The sequence below is a fragment of the Pholcus phalangioides genome, unplaced genomic scaffold (assembly GCF_987345545.1).
Source record: "Pholcus phalangioides strain wild (caught in Gottingen) unplaced genomic scaffold, Ppha-v1.0 ptg000011l_1, whole genome shotgun sequence".
In the NCBI taxonomy this organism is placed as follows: domain Eukaryota; kingdom Metazoa; phylum Arthropoda; class Arachnida; order Araneae; family Pholcidae; genus Pholcus; species Pholcus phalangioides.
Genome location: NW_028301604.1, coordinates 45707957 through 45731165, shown reverse-complemented (window position 1 = coordinate 45731165; position 23209 = coordinate 45707957). Strand labels below are relative to the sequence as shown.

The 23209-nt window shown below is 36.9% G+C and overlaps 1 protein-coding gene across 1 annotated transcript; it reads right to left on the bottom strand.

The window, feature by feature from the left end:
- Window positions 1–9721: 9721 nt before the first annotated feature.
- LOC149080472 (uncharacterized) lies at window positions 9722–10507 on the bottom strand. The gene has a single exon (XM_089238755.1). The coding sequence runs from the start codon at window positions 10505–10507 to the stop codon at window positions 9722–9724; it is 786 nt and encodes a 261-aa protein (XP_089094881.1).
- Between the last annotated feature and the right edge of the window lie 12702 nt (window positions 10508–23209).

Sequence of the window (23209 nt, the reverse complement as noted above, 5' to 3'; positions counted from 1 at the left end):
TATATATATACAAATGTATATATAATTATAAATACATTGAGTGCATGTTCCTTGCTCCCCCCCCCCCGAAAAAATTTTGCCCCTCCCTGGAAAAAGTTGAAATGACGGCCCTGCAAAATGTATTGTTTTTGATAATTTGCATATGAAAAAAATAATTCCCTAGTGTAGTTGGGAAATTTTATAAATATGAAAAAAAATTCCAAATGAGTTATGTCTGATGAATATAGTCGGACCCCGATATAATAACAAATTTGACGATCGTGCCCCGATATAATGATAATAAATTTTACTATCGTATTCCGATATATTGATACAATACGTGTATGAATTATTATGTATATCATATAGTACGTTTTATCATGTTTTATCGCATGGTTATTATGCATAATCGCCAGTAAAAGCTACAATTTTTTATCAGTTATTAAATTTACCAATGATACTTGGGTACTATGCATAATCGCCGGTAAAAGTGATCTAAATTTAGGACAATTTATCAAACTCACCAAGACGATTAGTAAGTACATAATAATCAGTTATGTATAATAACCGCATATATCAAATTTACCGTAACGTAGCCTATATGTTTATTTATCTCATATTCAAATACACTTGTTAAATTTTACAATTTCAAAGACTAAATAAATAATTTGTTTACTGACCGGAAACTTCATGTTTTTCACCGATCTCGTCCCAAGCCTTCCTCCGCGCATTTTGATTTCTGTATTCTCAGTGGGTAGGGTCATAGAGCATAGAATTTGACCGAACGTGTTCGATCAGCTGCTCTTCCATCATCAACATACGAGCAAAAAGCAAATTAAATGAAAACACGAAAAAAAAATTAAATAAATCAAAACGCGAAGAAAAAACAAAATCGATCAAAACACGCAAATGATCAAACGAGGAAAACAAATATGGCGTCTTCACATGCCATCACACGGCTGACGAAAATCTGAACGATTTGATTTTTTTGTGACACGTAATAAGGCGTGTTACGTCGGATTTCATCATCCGACACATTCCCACGTTGCGTCAGCACAGTGTGAACGTACCTACAGAAGACTCATTGGTGGAACTTTATATCACGCGCATTAACGTGTGGTAACACGCCACGTCAGTGTAGTGTGTATCCGCCTTTAGGCCGTCCCACAGACGAATGTTTATGAATAGTGTTGCGATTGAAGAACGGGTGCACAATGCAGAAACGGGGGAAAATTGCAGAAGTTCTTGGTGAAACTTCTTCCGCTGATCAAACACAATCCTGTGTATTTCTATGAAATTTGTGCCTTCTGCGATTATAAAAAAACGTCGAATGACAAGGTTCTGTTGTACCCAATGTAAAAAATTCATGTGTATGGATCACTGCGATTGTGTCGATTGTTCAGATAACTATTGTGTCATTTTCATTTCAGAAAATTAATGATTAATAAACAACCTCTCAGATTTAAAGTGTTTTATTGCTCCTTGTATTCTATAAAACAAAAATCATCAATATAATATGTTCGTCTGAGAAACTAATGTTTATGAATCAAGGGTTAATATTCTTTTGAGAGAATGCGAGAAAAAGTGTTTTTTTCAAAGTGCTTTCAGATTCATTTGCTAGCTATGTCATCTTGCACTACCGAAAATGTACCACCACCAACATCGCTGTTCAATAAGCCATTTTTTTTGTTCACGCGAGCTGATCTTAAGCGATAGATCATGCCATTTCCACAATGAGTGTTGCCATTATCAATATTATCATTTGATGAGCAAACAATATGTCCATTTGGCCTCGGCACACCCAAGTTGTTACTAGATTCACTGCAATGAGTAGCTACATTTGTATTAGTCAAAATATAATCTGTATCCTCTTTAGGAGGACGATCATGATGCTTCTCTCCTTCAGGTTTTAAATGGGGTAGAGAATCATTGTCATCTTTAATTTGAATAGCTAATTCTTTGACTACACGTAGACCTTCATCAATAAGAGTTTCTTGTACATGTTGCTTGGTAATCTGCATGTTTGGTTTTGCTGGATTTAATGCTAAGTGGTGACGGTAGCGCAATTGCATCTGACTCCATATGAATGAGACGTACTTGTAGATACATTATCTTTAATTATGATGCTATATAGAAGATATTATTTACATGGTACATATATTAAGAGAGAGAAAGACGACGTGGTGCATCTCGTGTGAGAGCCGGAGCTGAACTCATGTTCTCACACACATGGCCCTTCGGACTCTCCGAAGGGGCATCCGGTCACGTGATCATCTCGTGTTTCAGTACAGAATGTACTGAGATTCTTTCACGTGACCAGAGCGTGCTTGTTAAGAGAGAGCCAATGTACAAAGTAAAGTAATAATAATACTACATATAAGAATATATATTGAGGCTCTACAGTACCCCCTCCCCATTGTCAATGTTGGACACGATAAAAATCCGTGAACCGGACTCGACGTCCAGATCGTGTGGTCACTGGTGGTTTCGATTTCGTGGTCGAGTTCTCTGACGTAGAGTCGTTAGTTTGCGTTTTCGCCACCAGTGGCGTTGTATCTTCCGAGAGGGAGAATGCTGGTTTTAAGCGGTCGATGGAAACCGAAACTGTTTTGCCATTGATGTCAAGTTTGAACACTTTTTCATTTTTGTTAATGACAGGAAAGGGACCATCATATGGTCTCTGGAGGGGTCGACGGACACTATCACGACGTAGTAATACGCGAGTAGCATTCATCAGTTCTGGATACACAAATGTAGCACGTTTTCCATGATGTTTTGTTGGCGTTGGACGGAGCTGCTGCATGTGGCCCCGTAACTTATTTACGTAGTCACAAGGGTCAATATTGACATTCGTTGAGTCGAAAAATTGGCCGGGAAGACGCAAGGGTGCACCAAACACGAGTTCGGCTGGCGTACACTGCAGGTCGGCTTTTAGAGCGGCTCGGTAGCCCAGAAGTATAGTTGGTAATACTTCGGTCCAACGTTCGGTGTTATGGCATTTAATGGCCGTTTTTAGTGGTCGATGAAATTCCTCAATCAAACCATTCGCTTGAGGATGGAAAGCGGTAGTTCTAGCTCGTTCGGTGCCTAGAAGTTGTAGGAGAGATCGGAAAAGGTGGGACTCAAATTGTCGACCTTGATCAGTTGTTATAACTGATGGAGTACCATAACGGGATACCCAACAGTTATAAAAGGCTTCCGCTACAGTTGGAGCTGTGATGTCTTTTATCGGTTGTGCTTCTGGCCAGCGGGAAAAACGATCGATCATGGTCAAACAGTAAGAATAACCATTTGATGGAGTTAATGGACCCACTATGTCCAGATGAATGTGGTCAAATCTTGCAGATGGCATAGGAAATTCTTTCAAAGGAGATTTGACATGTCTGTGAATTTTACTTTTTTGACAAGCCATGCAAGTTTTTGCCCATTTTGTTATTTCCTTATTGATACCAGGCCAACAAAGCGAGAACGGATTTGGTGGATCGTTCTTCTGATGCCTGGGTGCGCTAAGTTATGAACGTGATCAAACACCGTTTTCCTATACTGCACAGGAATGTAAGGACGCGCACTTCCAGTGGAGATATCACAAATTAAATCTATGTCAGATTCGGGAAGTTTAATTTTTTTCAATTGTAAGCCAAAATTTGAATCACCCATCAATTTTAATAATTCATCATCTGTTGCTTGAGCTTCAGCGATTTCATTGTAATTAATTGGGCTTGGCATTGGAATAGCACATATGCGGGACATTATATCGGCTGCTATGTTTTCTGAGCCAGGAATATGACAAATATCACTCGTGAATTGGGAAATGAAATCCAAATGTCTGGTTTGGCGAGGCGAGCATTTGTCATGCTTCTGCCGAAAAGCATAGACCAAAGGTTTTTGATCTGTAAATAGAGTGAACTGACGTGCTTCGAGCATGTGTCGAAAATATTTGATAGAGGAATATGCAGCCAATAGTTCTCTGTCATATGCGCTATAGCGTGTTTCCGCTGGAGTGAGTCTGCGAGAGAAAAATCCTAGCGGTTGCAAAGAATTGTCCACTACCTGGTGTAATGCACCACCAATTGAAAAATCAGATGCATCAACGTGAAGTGCAAGTTTTGCAGATGTGGAAGGATGAGCTAATAGAGTGACATTAGCTAGTTGCTCTTTGCATTGATTGAATGCTGCGAGTGCAGAATCGGTCCATTCAATTTTACGATTATCTTTTTTACGGCGTGAGCCCTTTAGAAAATCGTGTAAGAGTATTTGCGACTCAGCAGCGTGTTTTATGAACCTTCTATAAAAATTTATGAGACCAAGAAATTTTCTCAACTGAGAAATTGTGTCAGGTCTCTTGAAATCTAATATTACTTGCACTTTGCTAGGTAATGGTTTAATGCCAAGAGGAGTGATTAATGGCCGTATTCACGGAGCGACTGTTAAACGGCCGGTCGAATAACATGCGGATGAATGCTATCGCGTATGTTAGAAAAAATCGGTATTCTCGGCTAACCAGTGAGCGGCTGTGACAAGGCCACGGCGTTTAACAAGTGATGATGATGATCTTGATGCTGATTCGTCAATATCGATCACGTGTTTATTCTTTTTTCCTCTGCTGCTGCGAGTGTTTTTGAAAACAAGATGGAGGACGATCGCGCTGGCTATCGCCGCAAGATGTTATTTATTTTTGTTATTGGTAGTTTTATTTTATTGAATAAAGTAACGAATTAGAGAAATTTCAAGAAACAGATGTTTAGGACGTTGGTACGTTTCGACCTCGTCACAAGAAACATGCTCGATCGCATTTCTGGGAGATGGAGGAATCTGATTATGATTATGATCTGAATCTGATGTATGTGTAAAGCTTTATTTAACAGTTATTTATATTTCCTTTTATAAAATTATTATATAAACAAATTGAAGTATCCAAAGTGTGATATATAATGTTGCTGAGTGGTCTCTGATTATCCCTCAACCAAGGTCCCCCACATCCTGAAGCCGGGCCCCCATGCCAGGATTTTTTGTGGGCCCTTTGATGTAAATTTGGAATGTAAAAACAAAAAATTACGATCAGCCCATCCCAGAGCTGAAGCTCTGTCAACATCCCCACCTCATTTTCCCATGTGACGACTAGTGCACTATTACAGTAGTATAGTACTAGTTTAATATTACAAATGCTGAAAAAAAAGTGGATTTCTATTTTTTCCATATAAAATTACAAATACTTTCCTATTCAAAAGCAGAGGTTTATGTATGTGTATTCGATTGAGCCATCAAATAAATGCCAGTTTGTAAACAATACTCTGCATTGTTTGTAAACAGTGCCAATGGGGATGGGAAGAGAATATGCTATTAAATTGTGAAACATCATTTTCAAGTGTATAATTACTATTAAAAATGTAGAAAAAATTGCATTCCGAGAAAAATTTGTGCAACTTATTGATGGCATGGTTAATTCAAAGCAATTATAAAATCATTTGATTAATCCCACCCTTTATTTTATGACCTGGTGTCGAGCACACAAATACTTTAATTTTCGTGAATGATTTTTGTTTCAATTTATGATTTTTACATGGGGCTGAATTGCACAACTTTTAAAGAAAAGTGAGTGATACAGAATATTTAAGTGTATGTGCATTGAAGAAAACAGTTCTGTATCTTAGAATGAAGGTTACTATATAAGAATAGCTTCCTTTATCAATAAACTTTGGTTTAATTTATTTTGTTGTGAACTTATTTCTGAAAATTTATCTAATTTTAAAATAATTGTTTATATAAGGTTTTAATCTAAAGGTTTCTAAAATCTCTATGACCAAACTTTTAAAACCTCTCATCATGACCAGGATTAATAGGGGGGTGATTATACCAAAAATTGTTTTGTTGTAATGTTTCAGGCAACTTATATTTCACAATATACACGAAATTAGTAAAAAAATTTAAATTATTTAAAAGATATATTCTCACCTCACATCTCTAATAAAATTATATGGAATAAAAAAATATGTTTAGAAAGAGTTTAACGTAAATAAGTGTTGTGCAAACAGAAAAATAGGTTAAGAGTTTATGAGTATTAGATTATTTCTTATTTGTAGTTATTTTCATTGGTTTTGAGTTTTAAATAAGCTATAAAAATTGTAATCTACATTATTATTTCACTGTCATTGTTTCATGTGTAAAGTAAAATTTCTGAAGTAGTATGAAATATAGTTGATACTTCAAAAGTTGACACACATTAATTTCTGGCTACTGTACTTTATTACAGAATTTGATCAAATCAAGTAAACCTCTCAACTCCTAAGCAAGCAGTCTACAGGCAACACTCTTGGGGTTCTGCACTTCTTTTCACAAAAGATAATTCGACAATTTGTCTGAGATGATCATACAGCAAGACGGACTCATGCAAATTTTTTTTCTGCATTTTAATTATTCTATCAATACATTTATGAGTACAATAAATAGCAATTATAGTTTTGAAAGTTTGATTGACTTTTTTTTCGAAATTGTCAATTTTTTTTTCAATTGATTTTTAAATATTATTTCAGAGTACAGTGTCTTTACACTACAAAAACATGTTTTATATGTTCACCATTTTGCAGGAAAAATTTAAACGTCTCTATGTTCAAGGTATTCGAAAACATGCCGCCTCGTATGAGATTTGTGTGCTGAAAAAATCTTGGAAATGACAAAATATGGAAATATATTTTCTCATCTGTGCATTAGATTGCTAATAACATTGGACTACGAACAGATTGTATCAAGAAGCACCATTTATCTTTGCAATGAGAAGCTGAGTTTGACAAAAAAAAAATTATATCAGGAGTTATGCTCGAAAAATGCTATATGAATGCACACTCATATTGAGCATCCAGAAGTACATAATTTATATAGTTACCCACATTTTGCAGTTATGCAAAATATATACTGTGCTGTGTAATATTCAAATACATAATGAAATTGCACAGTATAACTACAGTACACTGCTCCATCATAACATTAGCAACAGAACAAAAAATTTGAAAAACATGAGAAGTTATGTGCCATATGAAATTTATAATGTGGCTCTGAAAAAAACACCTAGAAATTTTAATCAGTGTATGAACTTCGAATCATCAAAAATACAGGAAAAAAATTAGTGATAAATTATTTTTCTTTCAATAGTTTAAAGCAGCGGTTGTCAACCGGTGCTCCGCGGCTCGAGGAAAATAATAATAAACAGTAAAATTTAAAAAAATGATTATAAATATTTTTAAATAGTAAAAATAAATCAAGTAACTTTGATCAGTAATTAAATTTTCCCACAGGGCTCCGCGAGTCAAAAAAGGGGGTTGAGAATCGATGGTTTAAAGTATATTTTTTTAAATTACCAAATGAACAGAAAAAATTGAATGCAGAGACAATGAAATAGAATTCGTTTCTAATATATGTATATACATATACAAAATACATTCAAAGTCCAGAAAATGAAATTTGAATGTCTTCATTATTATTAATATTACATATACAGCCGATACGCTTATAACATCCCCACAACGTTTTCTCGATTATTAAGACTAATTATTTTCATGTCCCCACATCCTGCAGCAGGGCCCCTAGGCTGGGATCTGGCTGGCCCTTCTATAGTGCATTTATAGCGTGAAAAAAATTATAGTAATTGTCCCGGGACAGGAGCCTTGTCAGCCCCGCCCTTGTGGAAACATGGGCGGGGAGGCATTCCTTCTCCCCCCCCCCCAACGTCAAAGGTCTAATGTATATATGAATTGATATCATCGTGTCCCTCCCAGACTTCCAAGTCTATTTCCGCCTATGTGTGGGGGCCACGGTCCCAATCATTCTCAACAATAAGATTTTCCGTTTAAAGCGTTTTCCCATTATGGTTTATGAAAAATGTTATATAGGCGGATCCAACTGTATAAATATATATTTGGTAATTCAACGTCCGTGAAATTTAACTTTGACTTGCCCAAAAGCGCGATATCCATTTCAGAGTTCATGAAACTATGAAGTACCCAAGAAAGAAGCCGAAAGAAAGGAATTTGAATTCCGCAAAAGAAATTACCAAAAAAAAAATTTCAAGTATGAAATTGTACAGTCGAATTCCGTTATAACGAACTCCAAGATACCGGAGAAATCACTTCGTTATAACGAAATTTCGTTATGAAGTTATTACAGGTTTTAGCATTGCTCCTACGTAAACTTAGCTGGGGGATGAGAAAAGTGTTCATTAAAACGAGATTTTCGCTATAACGGTATTCGTTAAAACGGGATTCGACTGCATTAGAATTGTCAAAAATATTGAAAAAAAATTTTTTTAGTCCGCAAAACGGACTTTGAATTACCAAGAGAAAGAAAGAAAAAACGAAACTTCAGAGCGCGAATAAAATTTGAATTTTCGAAAAATACTCCAAAAAAATCGAAGTCCACGAAATAAACATTAAAGAAAAGTGAAGTCCGAAAACACACTAATCGCGCATGCGTTAACATGCCTGTCATTTTTTAACAGCCCAAATAGCAGTGGCTACATTTTCACGAAAAAACCGACGGCTAACCGGTCTGTGAAGCGCGAAGAATACCGTTTTCCAAATAACCATCGTTTTAGCAGGCGCTTGCATGTTAACAGCCGTCGGTGAATACGGCCATCAATGACCTAAAAATTCCAAATTATCTACACCTAATACACATTTAGAAATATTAAGTTTCAAGCCATACTTGTGTAAACGCTCAAATATTAGCCTCAGGTGATTTTCGTGCTCTTCAACAGATGATGAATATACGAGGATATCATCTAAATATGCATAACAGAAAGATAAACCTCTTAACACCTCGTGCATGAAACGCATAAATGTTTGAGGCGCATTTACTAAGCCAAAATAAAGCCTTATATATTCGAACAGACCCCATGGTGTTGTCACCGCTGTTTTAGGAATATCAGGTTCAAAAATAGGGATCTGATGGTACGCTTTGAAAATATCTAATTTTGAAAAAATTGACTTACCATGAAGTGCATTGCTGAAATCACTTAGGTATGGGATGGGATAGGAATCGAATTCTGTGACAGAATTTAATTTTCGATAATCTCCCACTGGTCGTATAGATGTTTCCGACTTCGGAACAATATGCAATGGTGAAGACCATGAACTTTTTGAAGGACGAATTATTCCTTGTTGTAACAAAAAATCGAATTCCGTTTTCACCTTCTCAAAGTGTTGAGGGTGAAGCCGTCTCGGTCGAGAACATATTGGAGGGCCTTTAGTCACTATGTGGTGAACTGTGTCGTGCGATGCAGGTTCGCCTATTAAGCACGGATTTGTGATGTCTGGGAATTCAGAAAGAATTTTCTCGTACTGAGATGGGCCCACTGTGGAAATTGAGACATGAGCCGTTTGATGCACTGATCCCAGGGAATGAAGTGATGTGCTAGAGCTAATGAGACGACGCTTTTTCAAATCTACCATGAGATTGAAATTGCGCAGAAAATCTGCTCCGATGATAGGGCACGAAACCTTGGCGACGACGAATGTCCATGGAAAATTTTGTCGCAAACCCAGATCTAGGACAATATTTTTGGTACCGTAGGCCGTTATTGACGTCTGGTTTGCTGCGTAGAGACGAAATGTGGAGCAGGGAGTGGTGGAAGCAATCGCTGACGGCGGAACGACACTAATTTCACTGCCCGTGTCAACGAGATATTTTATTCCCGTTTTACGATCATGGATGAACAACCTGCTGGTCTCTGAGCTCATGTTCGCCATGCCAGTTATGACGGAGCTCCTTCGTTTTTTGGTGCGCTGAAGTTGCACGGTGTAGTACAGCGCCGAGCATTTTTACCGAAGCGATGATGGTAGTAGCACATTCCGGAGTTTTTTCTGTTTCTGGAACTCGAATGCCTCTTGAAGAAGTTGTTTCGCCCGCGATGTGGTGAACGTCCACGTTGTTGAGAGGAAAGTTCATTCAGTTTTTTGGTGAGCATTGCGATTTGTGCACGCAAGTCATTTTGATCCGGCGGTGGAGAAACAGCACAAACGGATGTATTTTGGCTTATTTCAGCGATTTTGTCAGCCAGTTCCGCGAGTTTATCCAGTCCATCACTCGATATTGAGAGGACAGTTTGGATTTGAGTGGGAAGACGTTGCAGCCACAATATCTTTAAGAAATCATCGGTTAGTCGAGATCCGCATTGGAGTTGGCGCATTTTTCGTTGCAGCTGTGATGGTTTATCATCTCCGAGTTGAATTTCTGTGAGCAACTGCTTGATTTTGGCAGATTCAGTTTCGGCAAACTCCTGTATCAGCCGGTCCGAAAGAGCCTGGAATTTCCCGGTCTCGGGAGGATTGACGACAATATCGGCAACCGCATGTAATGTTTCTGAGTCGATATTAGCGACGAGAGCGGCGAATTTGGTATCATCACTTGTAATGCGGCTGAGGAGGAAAGCTTGCTCGCATTGCTTCACCCAGAGAAAAACGTTTGTCTTCCAAAATGGGGGAAGGCGGAGAGCGACACTGGAAACTTGGGGAACGGTATTCTCCACTTGTGCTGCCATCATCCTGTTGCTTGAGAGAGAAGAGAACCAAGAGGTCAAGCGGAAGTGACCTTAGGGTACGTCCATAGTGCACCGCTTCCCGCTTCTCGATTTATTGCTTAAACCGCGGCAGTTGTGGAAGGCGAGATGATCCCGCGCGATTCTAGCCGGTGGTGGTTATAGTGCACCGCTCGCGGGAGCGTCTGCCTGCATGAGCAGTTGGCATCATGGAGCTATCACGTGGGGATCTATTGTGTGTGTTTTTGTTGACAACAAAAAATATTTATCATAAAATTTAAATATGAAAGAATGACGAATGTACATGAAATGAATAGGACTCGCCTTGAAGCTGCAATGGGTTTAGTATAATCGCTAATTATAGTTAATTAATTAATTGATAATAAATCAGCGATTTCGCTTTTAGTGCCACTATAAATTTTCGATTAGAAAACCGAAAATTAATTGTTACAAAATTCCGTTTGATTTAGTTTATCGTTAATTAGTTAATTAACTAATTATCGATCATGATTATTATAATAGTTAATTAACTATTATCGCCAAAACTAAATCAAACGGAATTTTGCAACGATTAATTTTAGTTTTTCTAATCGAAAATTAGTTAATTAATTCGTTAATTAACGATAAAACGAAATCTAACGGTATTTTGATTAATTAACGATATCGTTTTTATTATGTCAACTATAAGTAATTAACGATTAGTATTAACAATAATTAGGCGTCATGAAAACACCGTTGGATTTAGTATGATCATTAATGATAATTAATTAACGATTAATTAACTATTTTGCTTATTATTATGTCATAACTAATTAACGATTAGTATTAGCAACAATTACCCATCACAAAAACTCCGTTGGATTCAGTATAATCGTTAATTAACCTTAATTAATGATTAATCAACGATATCGCTTTTATTATGTTATATCAAGTTAACGATTAGTATTAATAATTATTCGTCATAAAAACTCCGTTGGATTCAGTATGACCATTAATGATCCTTAATTAATAACCGATTTCGCTTATATTATGCCATAACTAGTTAACGATTAGTATTAACAATAATTAATCGTCACAAAAACTCCAATTGGATTTAGTGTAATTTTAAATTTTCCTTAATTACTTAATTATTTCGTTTTTATTATGTCATAATTAATCAATAATTAGTAATAACGATAATTGTCGTTACAAAAACTCCGTCGATTTACTATTCCACTATAAAACGAACTACTCAAGTTTTAGAGGAAAGTATCCGTTTTAAACTGCAAGCGGTGAGCCGGTCAAGCGAGAAAAAGAAATAATAATTCATTCCGGTTAAAGCGGGTAAAAGCAGTTTGAGCCGGTAAAAGCAGGTAGGCGGGCGCACTATGGCCGCCCCAATGACTTTTCACGATCTTTTTTCAGCCGCGATGAAGCGAGTAGCGAGAAGCGGTTCACTATGGACTTACCCTTACAAGGGAGGATGCTACGTTGTCCACTGTTGCTGGGAGAAAAATCCTTTGCTGCTGCTCTCACCGTAATGGCGTCTTTTGAAGAATATTCCGAAGGCATCATTATTTGCGTTGAAACGTCCGTGGTCACCAATGCTGGATTTAATGCTAAGTGGTGACGGTAGCGCAATTGCATCTGACTCCATATGAATGAGACGTACTTGTAGATACATTACCTTTAATTATGATGCTATATAGAAGATATTATTTACGTGGTACATATATTAAGAGAGAGAAAGACGACGTAGTGCATCTCGTGTGAGAGCCGGAGCTGAACTGATGTTCTCACACACATGGCCCTTCGGAGAGTCCGAAGGGGCATCCGGTCACGTGATCATCTCGTGTACTGAGATTCTTTCACGTGACCAGAGCGTGCTTGTTAAGAGAGAGCCAATGTACAAAGTAAAGTAATAATAATAATACATATAAGAATATATATTGAGGCTCTACAGTTTTTTAACAGACCCATTTTTTGAACTACAATGTTCAGCACCTTGGAGAGAATTACATGTTTCTTGGGAAAATGAGTCATTTGTTTCTTGATTAAGGCTGGCAGATGATTCATAACTATAGACCGAAAATTGTGAATCTGAAAGTATGAATAAATATTATTTTCAGACTTTAATGATCATAAATCTAAAATACACGAAAATAAAATTGAGCAACAGAATCTGATTGACAACAACAACTTCAATCTGCCAATAAAGTCAATTTACACTTACGAAGCACTGTGCACTGTACTTGGCATATTTCTCAATTGGTTCGATTACGTGTATTTTTTGAGTCATTCTCCGTAGCCGGTCAATTTGTCGCGCTCAACTCGTCGCAATAGAAGTTTGTCGCCGTGTCAATTCGTCGTGATGTCAATTTATCGCAGAATCAATTCGCGTCAATCCGTCGATTCTTCACTGTGCATGTTCCACGCGAGCTTGTATGTAGGGTTTGTCTTATACGTGAAATAAGAAACATGAACAAAACACTAGGGTGGGTCGAAAAAAATGAAATTTTTATTTTCAAATCGCTTTAGTGCGGAAAAGTTGCTTTCTTTAATAAGAAGAAAAACGACGTAAAAAATTTCAAAATCGGTTGATATCTTCCGGTCACAACTTGAAGTTTATGGAAATTGACGAAATCGAGCATTTTTCTTAAATTTTTTAATATTAGATAAAATTCTATGATCGACACGCAAAAGTTTGTTACGCTTATTTTATGGTTCAATAAAGTAAAATAAATTAAAACATCATTAATATTTTAATGTTTATTGGTCGCGCAACGTGTTCGAAAAACAGGAATTTACCAAATTTTTGCTGGTTTCATTGTGCAGCTTTTCGTCCGTTTTATCAGAATAAAACGACCCAGAATTCATCACAAGGAGGTGGCTGCACGTCGAGTTCCACCCACACGCAGCCCAATCAACCATCTAAACTAGGCGTGTGCAATTCACACTATATTTGAAAAATAGTTATTACAATTGACTAGAATTCGGTGGTCTGACCTTTGGAAGAAATCAAGCATGACTGATTTTGATAATAGCGTAGATCTGTGATGTAGCTATCTCTATCTCCATGTCACAACCTTAAGTTGAGGCCTCGGTAACAATTTAGGCATATCCCTCAACTGTCTGAGTCTGACTGGATCACGTGTGAACTGCACATGGAAAGACCACTACAGTGAATCGTGGATCTACTCCATTTCAACGAAATTCCTCTCCGTCATATTTTTTCCGCATATAGATGGTGCAATGAATCAATGAACGTAAGGAGTCTGCCATCCGACTTATCCTGCTGCCGAGATCTCTTCCAGCCCAGCTTCGTTACGGAGTCTGGATCAAAATATGTGCACCTGACAATCTGAGCCGTATTTATTGTTATGCGGGAATGTTTAGTGCTGTCATCTAAATTTGAAATTATGACGAAGTGAAATGATCGAATATTTGTACCGTTGTAGGCCTGTTGCTCTCTATGGAAAGATTTTTTAACAGGGGAATCGGCTCGCATTCGCGCCTCGAAGTCGGGAACCACAGATATAGATGGTGCATCTACATGGCCAAAATCTTTTTCTGAGCCCGTTTGATAACAGCTTACTGGATGTGAAAGCTCTCTGTGTCGGAGTATGAATCTGTAGATTGTTGGTTTCTAGAAGTAGACAGAGATGCTGATAAAAGACGAGTAGTACTGTATTTATTAGGCATATCCAAAACAATAAAGCCAGGAAATTTTCCAGGGAATTTGTCAATTCGAGATCCTGGTTGTCTGTCACATTCTGGATGGCTAAATGTGGCCAATAGAGTGCTAAGGTTATAGGAATACTTAAGTTAGCCAAATCCTTTTGAGAACCAGAAGTTCTCTTCATCTTGAAATCGTACGTGCCTCTGTGATTCCACATGAAAAAGAACAAGTATTTCAATGATGAGCTAAACATGTTTTTCCAGCAGTTCAAAAATTGTGGTATTTATTTGATGAGAGAGAGACTTACTTAAAGTTGTTGATCCAGTAGTTGAACCCAATGCGTTCTTTGGAGAGCCTGAAAATTTACTGTTGGCTATGATTGTTGATGACATTCGAGAGAACTTGAATATAGAAGAACTTTAACCCTTTTTATACCCAGACGGTACTTTAAAGTACCAGGGTAAATAAATTTGTTTCGAATTAACTAATTGTTTCAAAAACATTGTTTATATGTTTTTTTTAGTTTCTCTTTAATTAGAACTAAAATGACCTACCAAATAATTTACATGATTACTATTTGTTATTGCCATCACATTTATGCTTTTATTTTAATATATTATAATTTTCCTTTTATTCTATTTTTTCAATGTCGGATATAAAGGGTAAAAGCAAGACAATCCGCCCCTAAAGGAAAAACCATTAGACACTTCGTGCTACGTAAGAAAAACTTTAAAGCTATCGAATACACTGGAATTATTAACCGGAATACTTGCCTCTTGTATCCTTCTATCCTTCCCCCAATGCTACGGGAAGTACGTGATGATATTATATCATTCATCAATTCTGACACTAACCACATCAGAGGCATCGAAAGGTTTATCCGACGGACTCAGACAGTCGAGAGATGCATCGAACTTGTTACTGAAGCCTGAACTAAAGTATATAGACATGAGAAGCTTAAATGTGCATCAGATCTACGCTATTATCAAGATCAGTTATGACTGATTTCTCCAAAAAGTCATATTTTGAACGTGTTGATTTCGATGACTAGTTCTGAGATATATAATGTAAATTATACGCACACGCCTATTTTGGATGGTTGATTGGGCTGCGTGTGGGTGGAACTCGACGTGCAGCCACCTCCTTGTGATGAATTCTGGGTCGTTTTATTCTGATAAAACGGACGAAAAGTTGCACAATGAAACCAGCAAAAATTTGGTAAATTCCTGTTTTTCGAACACGTTGCGCGACCAATAAACATTAAAATATTAATGATGTTTTAATTTATTTTACTTTATTGAACCATAAAATAAGCGTAACAAACTTTTGCGTGTCGATCATAGAATTTTATGTAATATTAAAAAATTTAAGAAAAATGTTCGATTTCATCAATTTCCATAAACTTCAAGTTCGATGAGCGACCGAAAGATATCAACCGATTTTAAAATTTTTTACGTCGTTTTTCTTATTATTAAAGGAAGCAACTTTTCCGCACTATAGCGATTTGAAAATAAAAATTTCATTTTTTTCGACCCACCCTAGTGTACACGCAGTTTACTGAAAATAATTATATTTTTTCATTGCGGAAAGGTCATCAAAATTAAAATTTCAACTGATATTAATATTTTATTATTTTAATATTACCGTATCAATTACCATTAAAAATTTAACTGCATATGAAAATTTAATTATGTTTGAAAATTCAGTTGAATTCAGAAATGTTAAATGTTAATTGATTTTTGCTGTGATAAAATTTCAATACCATGCGGAAAAATTTCGGTTTGTATGATATTCCCCTAATTACAGTGGAGCCTCTCTTTAACTGTAAACTTCTATCGGAGTGTAGAGTTTCTCCCCCCCCCCCCTCTTCCAAGAGTCACCAACATTTACCACTACAGTATCTCCATAAGAACCTGAAATATTTAATTAACTAATAATTCAATTAAATTAATATTTAATTTTCACCGTATAAGCCGCACTTCCCACTTTCTGTCAGGGTTTCCATTTCTCGCAGCGAAGGATGTTGGGGGAGCACACCAAGATGATAAATTGGGATTAAATAAATTTTGAATATTTAATTTTCGCCGTATAAGCCGCACTTCCCACTTTGTGTTGGGATTTCTATTTCTCGCAGCGAAGGGAGTTGCGCGCAGATCAAGGGTAGAAATGTACAGTAGTTATAAATGACGATTCGATGAAGCTTTCATAATGCCCACAGGATGAGCACCGACAAAGGCCATATAATCACCAATAAGAAAGACGACTATGGTGTCAGTCGCATAGATATAATATAACCATTTATCTTATGTCTATGGTCAGTCGCATGTCTTTGGCTGGCTTGTTTGAATATTTTCACATAGTTTTCATTAGCGTCTAAGCTTTTGGTACATGGTTGGTTTACTTGGTGTACATTTTTCCGTTGGCGAAAACATGGAATATTGCAAAACCGAACGTGGAAATGATATGTTGATTTGCGTGTGTGTTGAAAAGTTTCCCCCCCCATAATTCATGTTCCCAAATTAGAAAAACTTTTAATGCAATTGAAAATGAATTAGCCTATTATTAATTTTCTTTATTTGAGTTTTTGTTGTATCATAAAATAGAGATACAGATTATACGGATGACAAAAAATAATGTAGTACTTTTCAAATTAAATTGTTTGAATTCAATTTAAATTGCGATAAATTGAAATCTTGTCCTACGTATCGTTAAGAAAAAGAAAAAAATTATGGTAGTTTTTTTAAAATAGCATCCCTTATTATTCTATTAATCATCATCCGGTTTTTTATTGCGATATTCACGTTATATAAGTGTTTAAATAAAATGTTACTCAAAGGCACTGAAGATAAATAAAGGTTTAGATATTGTGGAGTGTTTATATGTACGATACGAATTGTTTTTAAAATTAAAATTATCCTGATAAATGTAGGCTATAATCAGAGGCGGATTTATAGTTTTCCCACCTGTGGGCTATTCAAACCTTGCCTCCCTTCTCCCTTTCTAATTCGTGTTCACCAATTACTCAATTTTGGTTACGCCCTTTCACTTGAACTTGTCCTCTTGAGATAAAGCCCTCATACCCATTCCCCACCCGGGAAATATACCTCTGAATATAATGTTATATTGCCTGTTAATGTTAGTTCACTTGTGTTGAGAGAAGAAATTTTTACTACTGGTTGAGTGGAGCCGTATGAGTGTCATGTACATGAAGTTACATACAATGGGCTAATTAAAAGTCTGATTACTTTTACTTGAGAGTTGATACTTTAAAGTTGAAAAAAAAACAATCAAAAACCGATTGACATTTGCAGTGGTGTCAGAGACAGGGATGCTGTGAATGCCCGCGGTACTTTATGGAATAGGTATGAGCACCCAGAGAAATGATTCAGAAATCAAAATTTCCTACTTCAAGATCAAGACAAGAACCCACAACTTCCAAACACTTCCGGCACCCTTGGCCAGTCAAAGGTGCCGACATGAAGAAAACATTGAGAAAGGAGGGAGCTGAAAATCGCCATTCATTCTGTATATAAGGGACTCAAATCCATACTCAGGAGGCTGAATGGTGTATTGCATTGTATATTCATGAAATATTGGAGTGGGGGGGGGGCGGCTCAAATTTCATCAGCCCCCAGTTTCTGGCACCTATAGTCGGAGTGTTTCAATATTATTTCGCGGTGTGATAATACAAAGTGATTTGAAGTGTAAATTGCTTTGCAAAAAAAATAATTTGAAAAAACGACTTTTCGCAGCTGTTACACATAAAACTTAGATACATTGTCTATAAAAAATTCCTCAAAGATATATTCTCTGTATGATATATTTAACAGTGAATTACGGAAATTTTGCTGGGAGGGGGCCACATTGATCGTGACTTATTATCTCGATGTGCGATTTTCATAAGTTTCCAGACAATTTTCCAAAATTTCAATTATACATGTCTGAATAATCAAATTTAGTATATTAAATTGATTCTAAATACGATTTAATATGGGATTTACTGAGTGGTAAAATTTTTTTTATCAGAATTAAAAATGAAATGAGCTAATATATATTTTATTGTGGTCTTTTGTTTCTATATTTCATTGCATATATTTTTTTATTATGGTACGTGTAGTTTAATTCAGTACCGTATTTCTTGGAATAATCACCACGCGAACGTATGCTTCGCTGCATCGGAAAAAAAAAGAACCATGAATATATATGACATTTTCTTTATGAACTTCACATAAGATCCCACATCCGCCGCGCATTTCTGGTATAAAATTTATTCAATGCTTATTTTTAATTTCGGAAATGCTTGTCAAATGCTTGCCAATTTTAAAAATGCTACTCGGTTAATTGACAGTTGAATATCATGTGATTAAAAAAAGACCAATCTCTTCGAAATTGGGTTTTTTGAAACGAAAATTAACATACGCGTCGCATTTTTCTCTCTCTCAGCACCACCAGTCAATAGGCCGAGATGTGAGCGGAGAGGTACGAAATAGCGGCGAAAACAAATGTACTGTTTTGTTCTGCGCCTCACATACTCGGGCAGCGAGACGAGGAGGAGAAAGAGGCGGCTCAAGAGGTACGCGACTCTTTCAAGCCGGTTTGTTTTCATCGCGAGGTAAAATCAGACGCTATTTGGGGATTGGTCAGTTTTCTCCCCTTTTTTTTCTCCTCACTCTCTTGGAGAAAAAAGAGAACTTCTGAGGGGGGATCATCATCATCACCACCCATTTGGTTTGGAGGGGGTGTTTCGGATTTTTTTTTCACTTTTGGCGCTTCCTCTTCTTTTCAATTCCCATAGTGATTAACCTAACCCAGTGGTTCTCAACCTTTTCGGAACCGCGGCCCGGTGAATCAAATTTCTATGAGTCTACGGCCCGGTGTGGAATAGTTTACTCGTTCATAAGATAAATAATTGCAAAATAACCAACTACCTTTTAATTATGAGCTAATTATTTAAAAGCCCTTAGTGATTAATTAAACCATAAAGAATTTTTAATTAATCTCTTAGTCAATTAAAATAGCTTAAATTATTTAAATAATTTAAACCCTTTTAATTAAAATTATTTTAATGGATTGAATCCATTATTTATCTGACGGACGTATGTGAATTTTTTTTTTCCTTTTTGGTACAATATTAATAAGTGCAGAAGTCAAAACATAAACGAAGCGTTTCATCAGCAACTGCAGTAAACTTTCTCATTGCATAGGCGCCGGAACTTGAGTACTGAGGCTGTTTGAGCGCCCCAATAAATTTTACAAGGGGGCTGAGCCCCCAAGTAATTAATTAATATACATTGCAACGCACCACTCCCTCTCCTCTAAGGGCTTGAGCCCGTATATACGAGACAAATGGAAACTTTCAGCCCCTGCAATGTTTTCTCATTTCGGCGCCTCTGCCTCATCAGAAAATGCAATTGATCGCAAATTAATCGAAACTTCTTAATATTCAATTTTATAGAATAATTTCACATAGTTTGCGTGATACGAAGCTTTCAAAATACGAAGTTTTCATTCACAGCGGGCAATTAAATTTATTTGTGCTGACATAACGCAACACTTATTAATTAGCACTTCTTACAGGGTGATCAGCGAATAAGCCCTTATTTCAAAATTAAATATCTCTACAACAAAGATCAATAGAATTATGCGGTAAACGGTACGTTTATTAGCAAAACTGTAAGAATGTTGTACAGAAATTTCGAAAATTTAGTTTTTTTTTAATTTTTTAAAATTTAAAAAAAAAAACAAAGCTGGAGATTTTGGGGTTCCGAAAATCCTCATTTGTGTGAAGAGAAACCACTGCATTCGCCTAAAGTTACTGCATGGGCTGCGGTATGCGCCAGAGGCATTATCGGTCCCTGCGGTATGCGCCATATGTGCTGACAAATTGTTCCAAAATTGTAACGTAACGTTCAGTAGTAATCGTTTCTCGCACGAAGAAGGGGCCGATAATGCCTCTGGCGCATACCGCAGCCCATGCAGTAACTTTAGGCAAATGCAGTGGTTTCTCTTCACACAAATGAGGATTTTCGGAACCCCAAAATCTCCAGCTTTGTTTTTTTTTTTAAATTTTAAAAAATTAAAAAAAAACTAAATTTTCGAAATTTCTGTACAACATTCTTACAGTTTTGCTAATAAACGTACCGTTTACCGCATAATTCTATTGATCTTTGTTGTAGAGATATTTAATTTTGAAATAAGGGATTATTCGCTGATCACCCTGTAAATAATTTAGTGTAAAATATATTTTGCGATCGAATTTTGCATTTAATCTTAGCTAGAAAGACGGTAATGATATAAAAAAAATGGTGTGTATTGTAACTCGCCATAAAAAAAAAGTCAGCTGAAATGCAGGAAATTGTTACATTTTGGGCGAAACGCTTGTTTCAGTATATTCACGATAGAGGCTTATGTTAAATTGTGTAACTTAATAAATTGCAAAACCTTGAGCACTTAAGTTTGCAAATTTTAGAGTAGAAAAATTTTCTTCTGATACTACTCCCGGTAGTATCAGAAATTATGGCAAATTATATCCTTTCAATTTTGCCTCAATAGCTTCTAATAAGAAACGTACTGCAATGGGACATAGGCACCAGAACCGGGTGGGGGCTATTTCAGACAACCCCCCCCCATAAATTTTGTTAGGAGCTGAGAACCCCCTTCCCCAATTAATAAATAAATAACGCGGGGCACTGCATCCTCCTACTTACGGGCTCAAGGCTCGTCACGAGACGACTGGCAACTTTCAGCCCTCTCAATGTTTATTTCATGCTCACGCCTTTGCCCTGGGCCGCAAAATGTACAGGGCGGCAACTTTTTTTCTGGCGGAAACTGATAAACCGCTATAAAATCATTATGCGGTCTTGAGACTGAAATATAATATCTCCCTACAAACACATCGAAATCTTGTAGAAAGAAAACTTTATCTATATAGCTGTGTACTGTCTATACCAGCGGTTCTCAACCAGTGCTCCATGTGCACTTCCCAGGAGCTCCGGGCCCTTTCGATTAAAGTAAAGCGAATCAATAAATTTTATAACCAAATGAAAAAAAACAAAACGAAGCGTAAGGGCTTCGTCGTAGAAATTATATACTAAAAAGGGCTCCTGCGAGTCAGAAAAGATTAAGAATTGCTGGTCGACACTCATTTTCTACTCAATACTGAACATGTTCTTAGAATTTCAACAGATTTGTAGTGATTTGTCAACACGTTGATGGATTAGCAGGGGTTCTCAAACTGTGCGCGCCGACCTTTGTCAGGGGAGCAGCGGCGCAGTGGTCCTGACAAAGGTATTTCGAAGAAATGTTTTGCTCATAACTACTCTTCGTAAGGGAAAGGGGTGGCGCGGGTGGAAAATGTTTGAGAACCTCCTGGGTTTTAAGGAAACGTATAAACACCGTGACGATTGCCCATCGCTTACTACCATTATCGAAACATGGTTTTTGTTTTTTTTTTGCTTGTATTTTATTGTTCTGAATATCTGTTATTTCTGTGAATTTGAATGCCGTTTGTTATGAAAGAGACACCAGATTTTTTTTCCTGATGACATATGAACATCTCACACACAATATATATCTGTATTTCTTACAAAATCGAAACCAGTTCATTTCATCATCCGTGCTTTAATTGAAATTTGTTATGCACAGAACATGCCGGATATAGCCAGCGCCATCTTAACATGGGCCCACTCGGGCATGGCCCGGGGACCTCAAGAAAAAAAAAGGGGCCTCACAAAAATGAGATCTGGTTGAGATTTTCGAGAATTTGCCTGGTAGGGCTTCAGAAAAATCATTGGGGCCCATAATGCTCTTAAGACGGCCCTGCATATAGGAGGAATCTATTATTCTGGGATGTCATAAATAATGGATCCACTCTGATAATTTGTGATTAACAACCACGTATACATTTATGGCTAATAACAATCGTTTTCAGCCATTCACCTTGTTGGGCAATTTGTGTGTTGTGGCATATGTATTTGTATCATTTGTGTTGTGTGTGAGAGAAACTATTCTAAAATTATTAAATACAGGTGAGTATTAAGAATAATGAGCATTTCATTGTCTTCTCTTACAAATGTCAAATGATCGGAATCCAGTAAAGGTTCTTACGTTGTTTATTTGAGGGAAAAGCTGAAGGAATATACTGTTGTAGGAAAACTTTTGATTTGATTCTTGTTTTTCCAGTGCAACAATAAACATGTTTTTTACACTGATATTACCGACACTCTACTTTTTTTGAAAGAGCAACTACTATTTCTCTACTAATAATGAAAGAAAAATCAACTCTTTTTACCCTTTTGTGAAGTCTTTTTGCCGCACGAAAGAATTTTTTACCATAGGGAACCCATCGGGGCCCTTTGTGAACTTAACACTTCATTAACACATCTGTATCTGGACGGTACCGTCCGGCGCTCAGGTGCCACAGAATGTAACACGTCTGCTGCGCTGCAATAACGCCTTCGTTGCAGCATTTCATTGCACAAACATTGCGTGTTCATCGTTTTTTTTAATGGGAATTTTTCCAACCATGGAAGCATCTCTTTGGAACCAAAATTTTACAATTTGGAATAGATTCCAATTTACCAAGAAGTTTGACCATACTTTCAGGAAAGTCTAATTTTGAAATTTTTATTGTGAATTCATCAAAATTTGTTACGTTCATTTAAAAAATGATTACAAAAAAAAGGTGGCTCCGCAACAAAGGACCCGGAACTAGAGGGGGACGAGAAGGTGCAACTGCGCCGGGGGTAGCGAGTCAAAATCGGACGGGACATATGCGGACAACATGGAAATAGGGTCAAAATCGGACAAATTTTGCCGCGCCCTCGATGTTGGCGCTGTATCTCCCATTTGTTTCTCCAACCTGTTAAATGGCGACAAAATGGATACAACAAGAAACCGGGTCAAAATCGGACAAATTTTGCCGAGCCGGCGATGTTGGCGGTTTATCCCTAATTTTTCCACCAAGCTGCTAAGTGGCGATTTTCGCTTTGATGGACATTAAAAAGACATACAGAGAAACTTTTGATGAAATTTGAACAATGAAAGAC

Excerpts from the sequence above, each read along its gene's own strand:
- LOC149080472 (XM_089238755.1), bottom strand. The coding sequence starts at position 10,507 with ATGGCAGCACAAGTGGAGAATACCGTTCCCCAAGTTTCCAGTGTCGCT.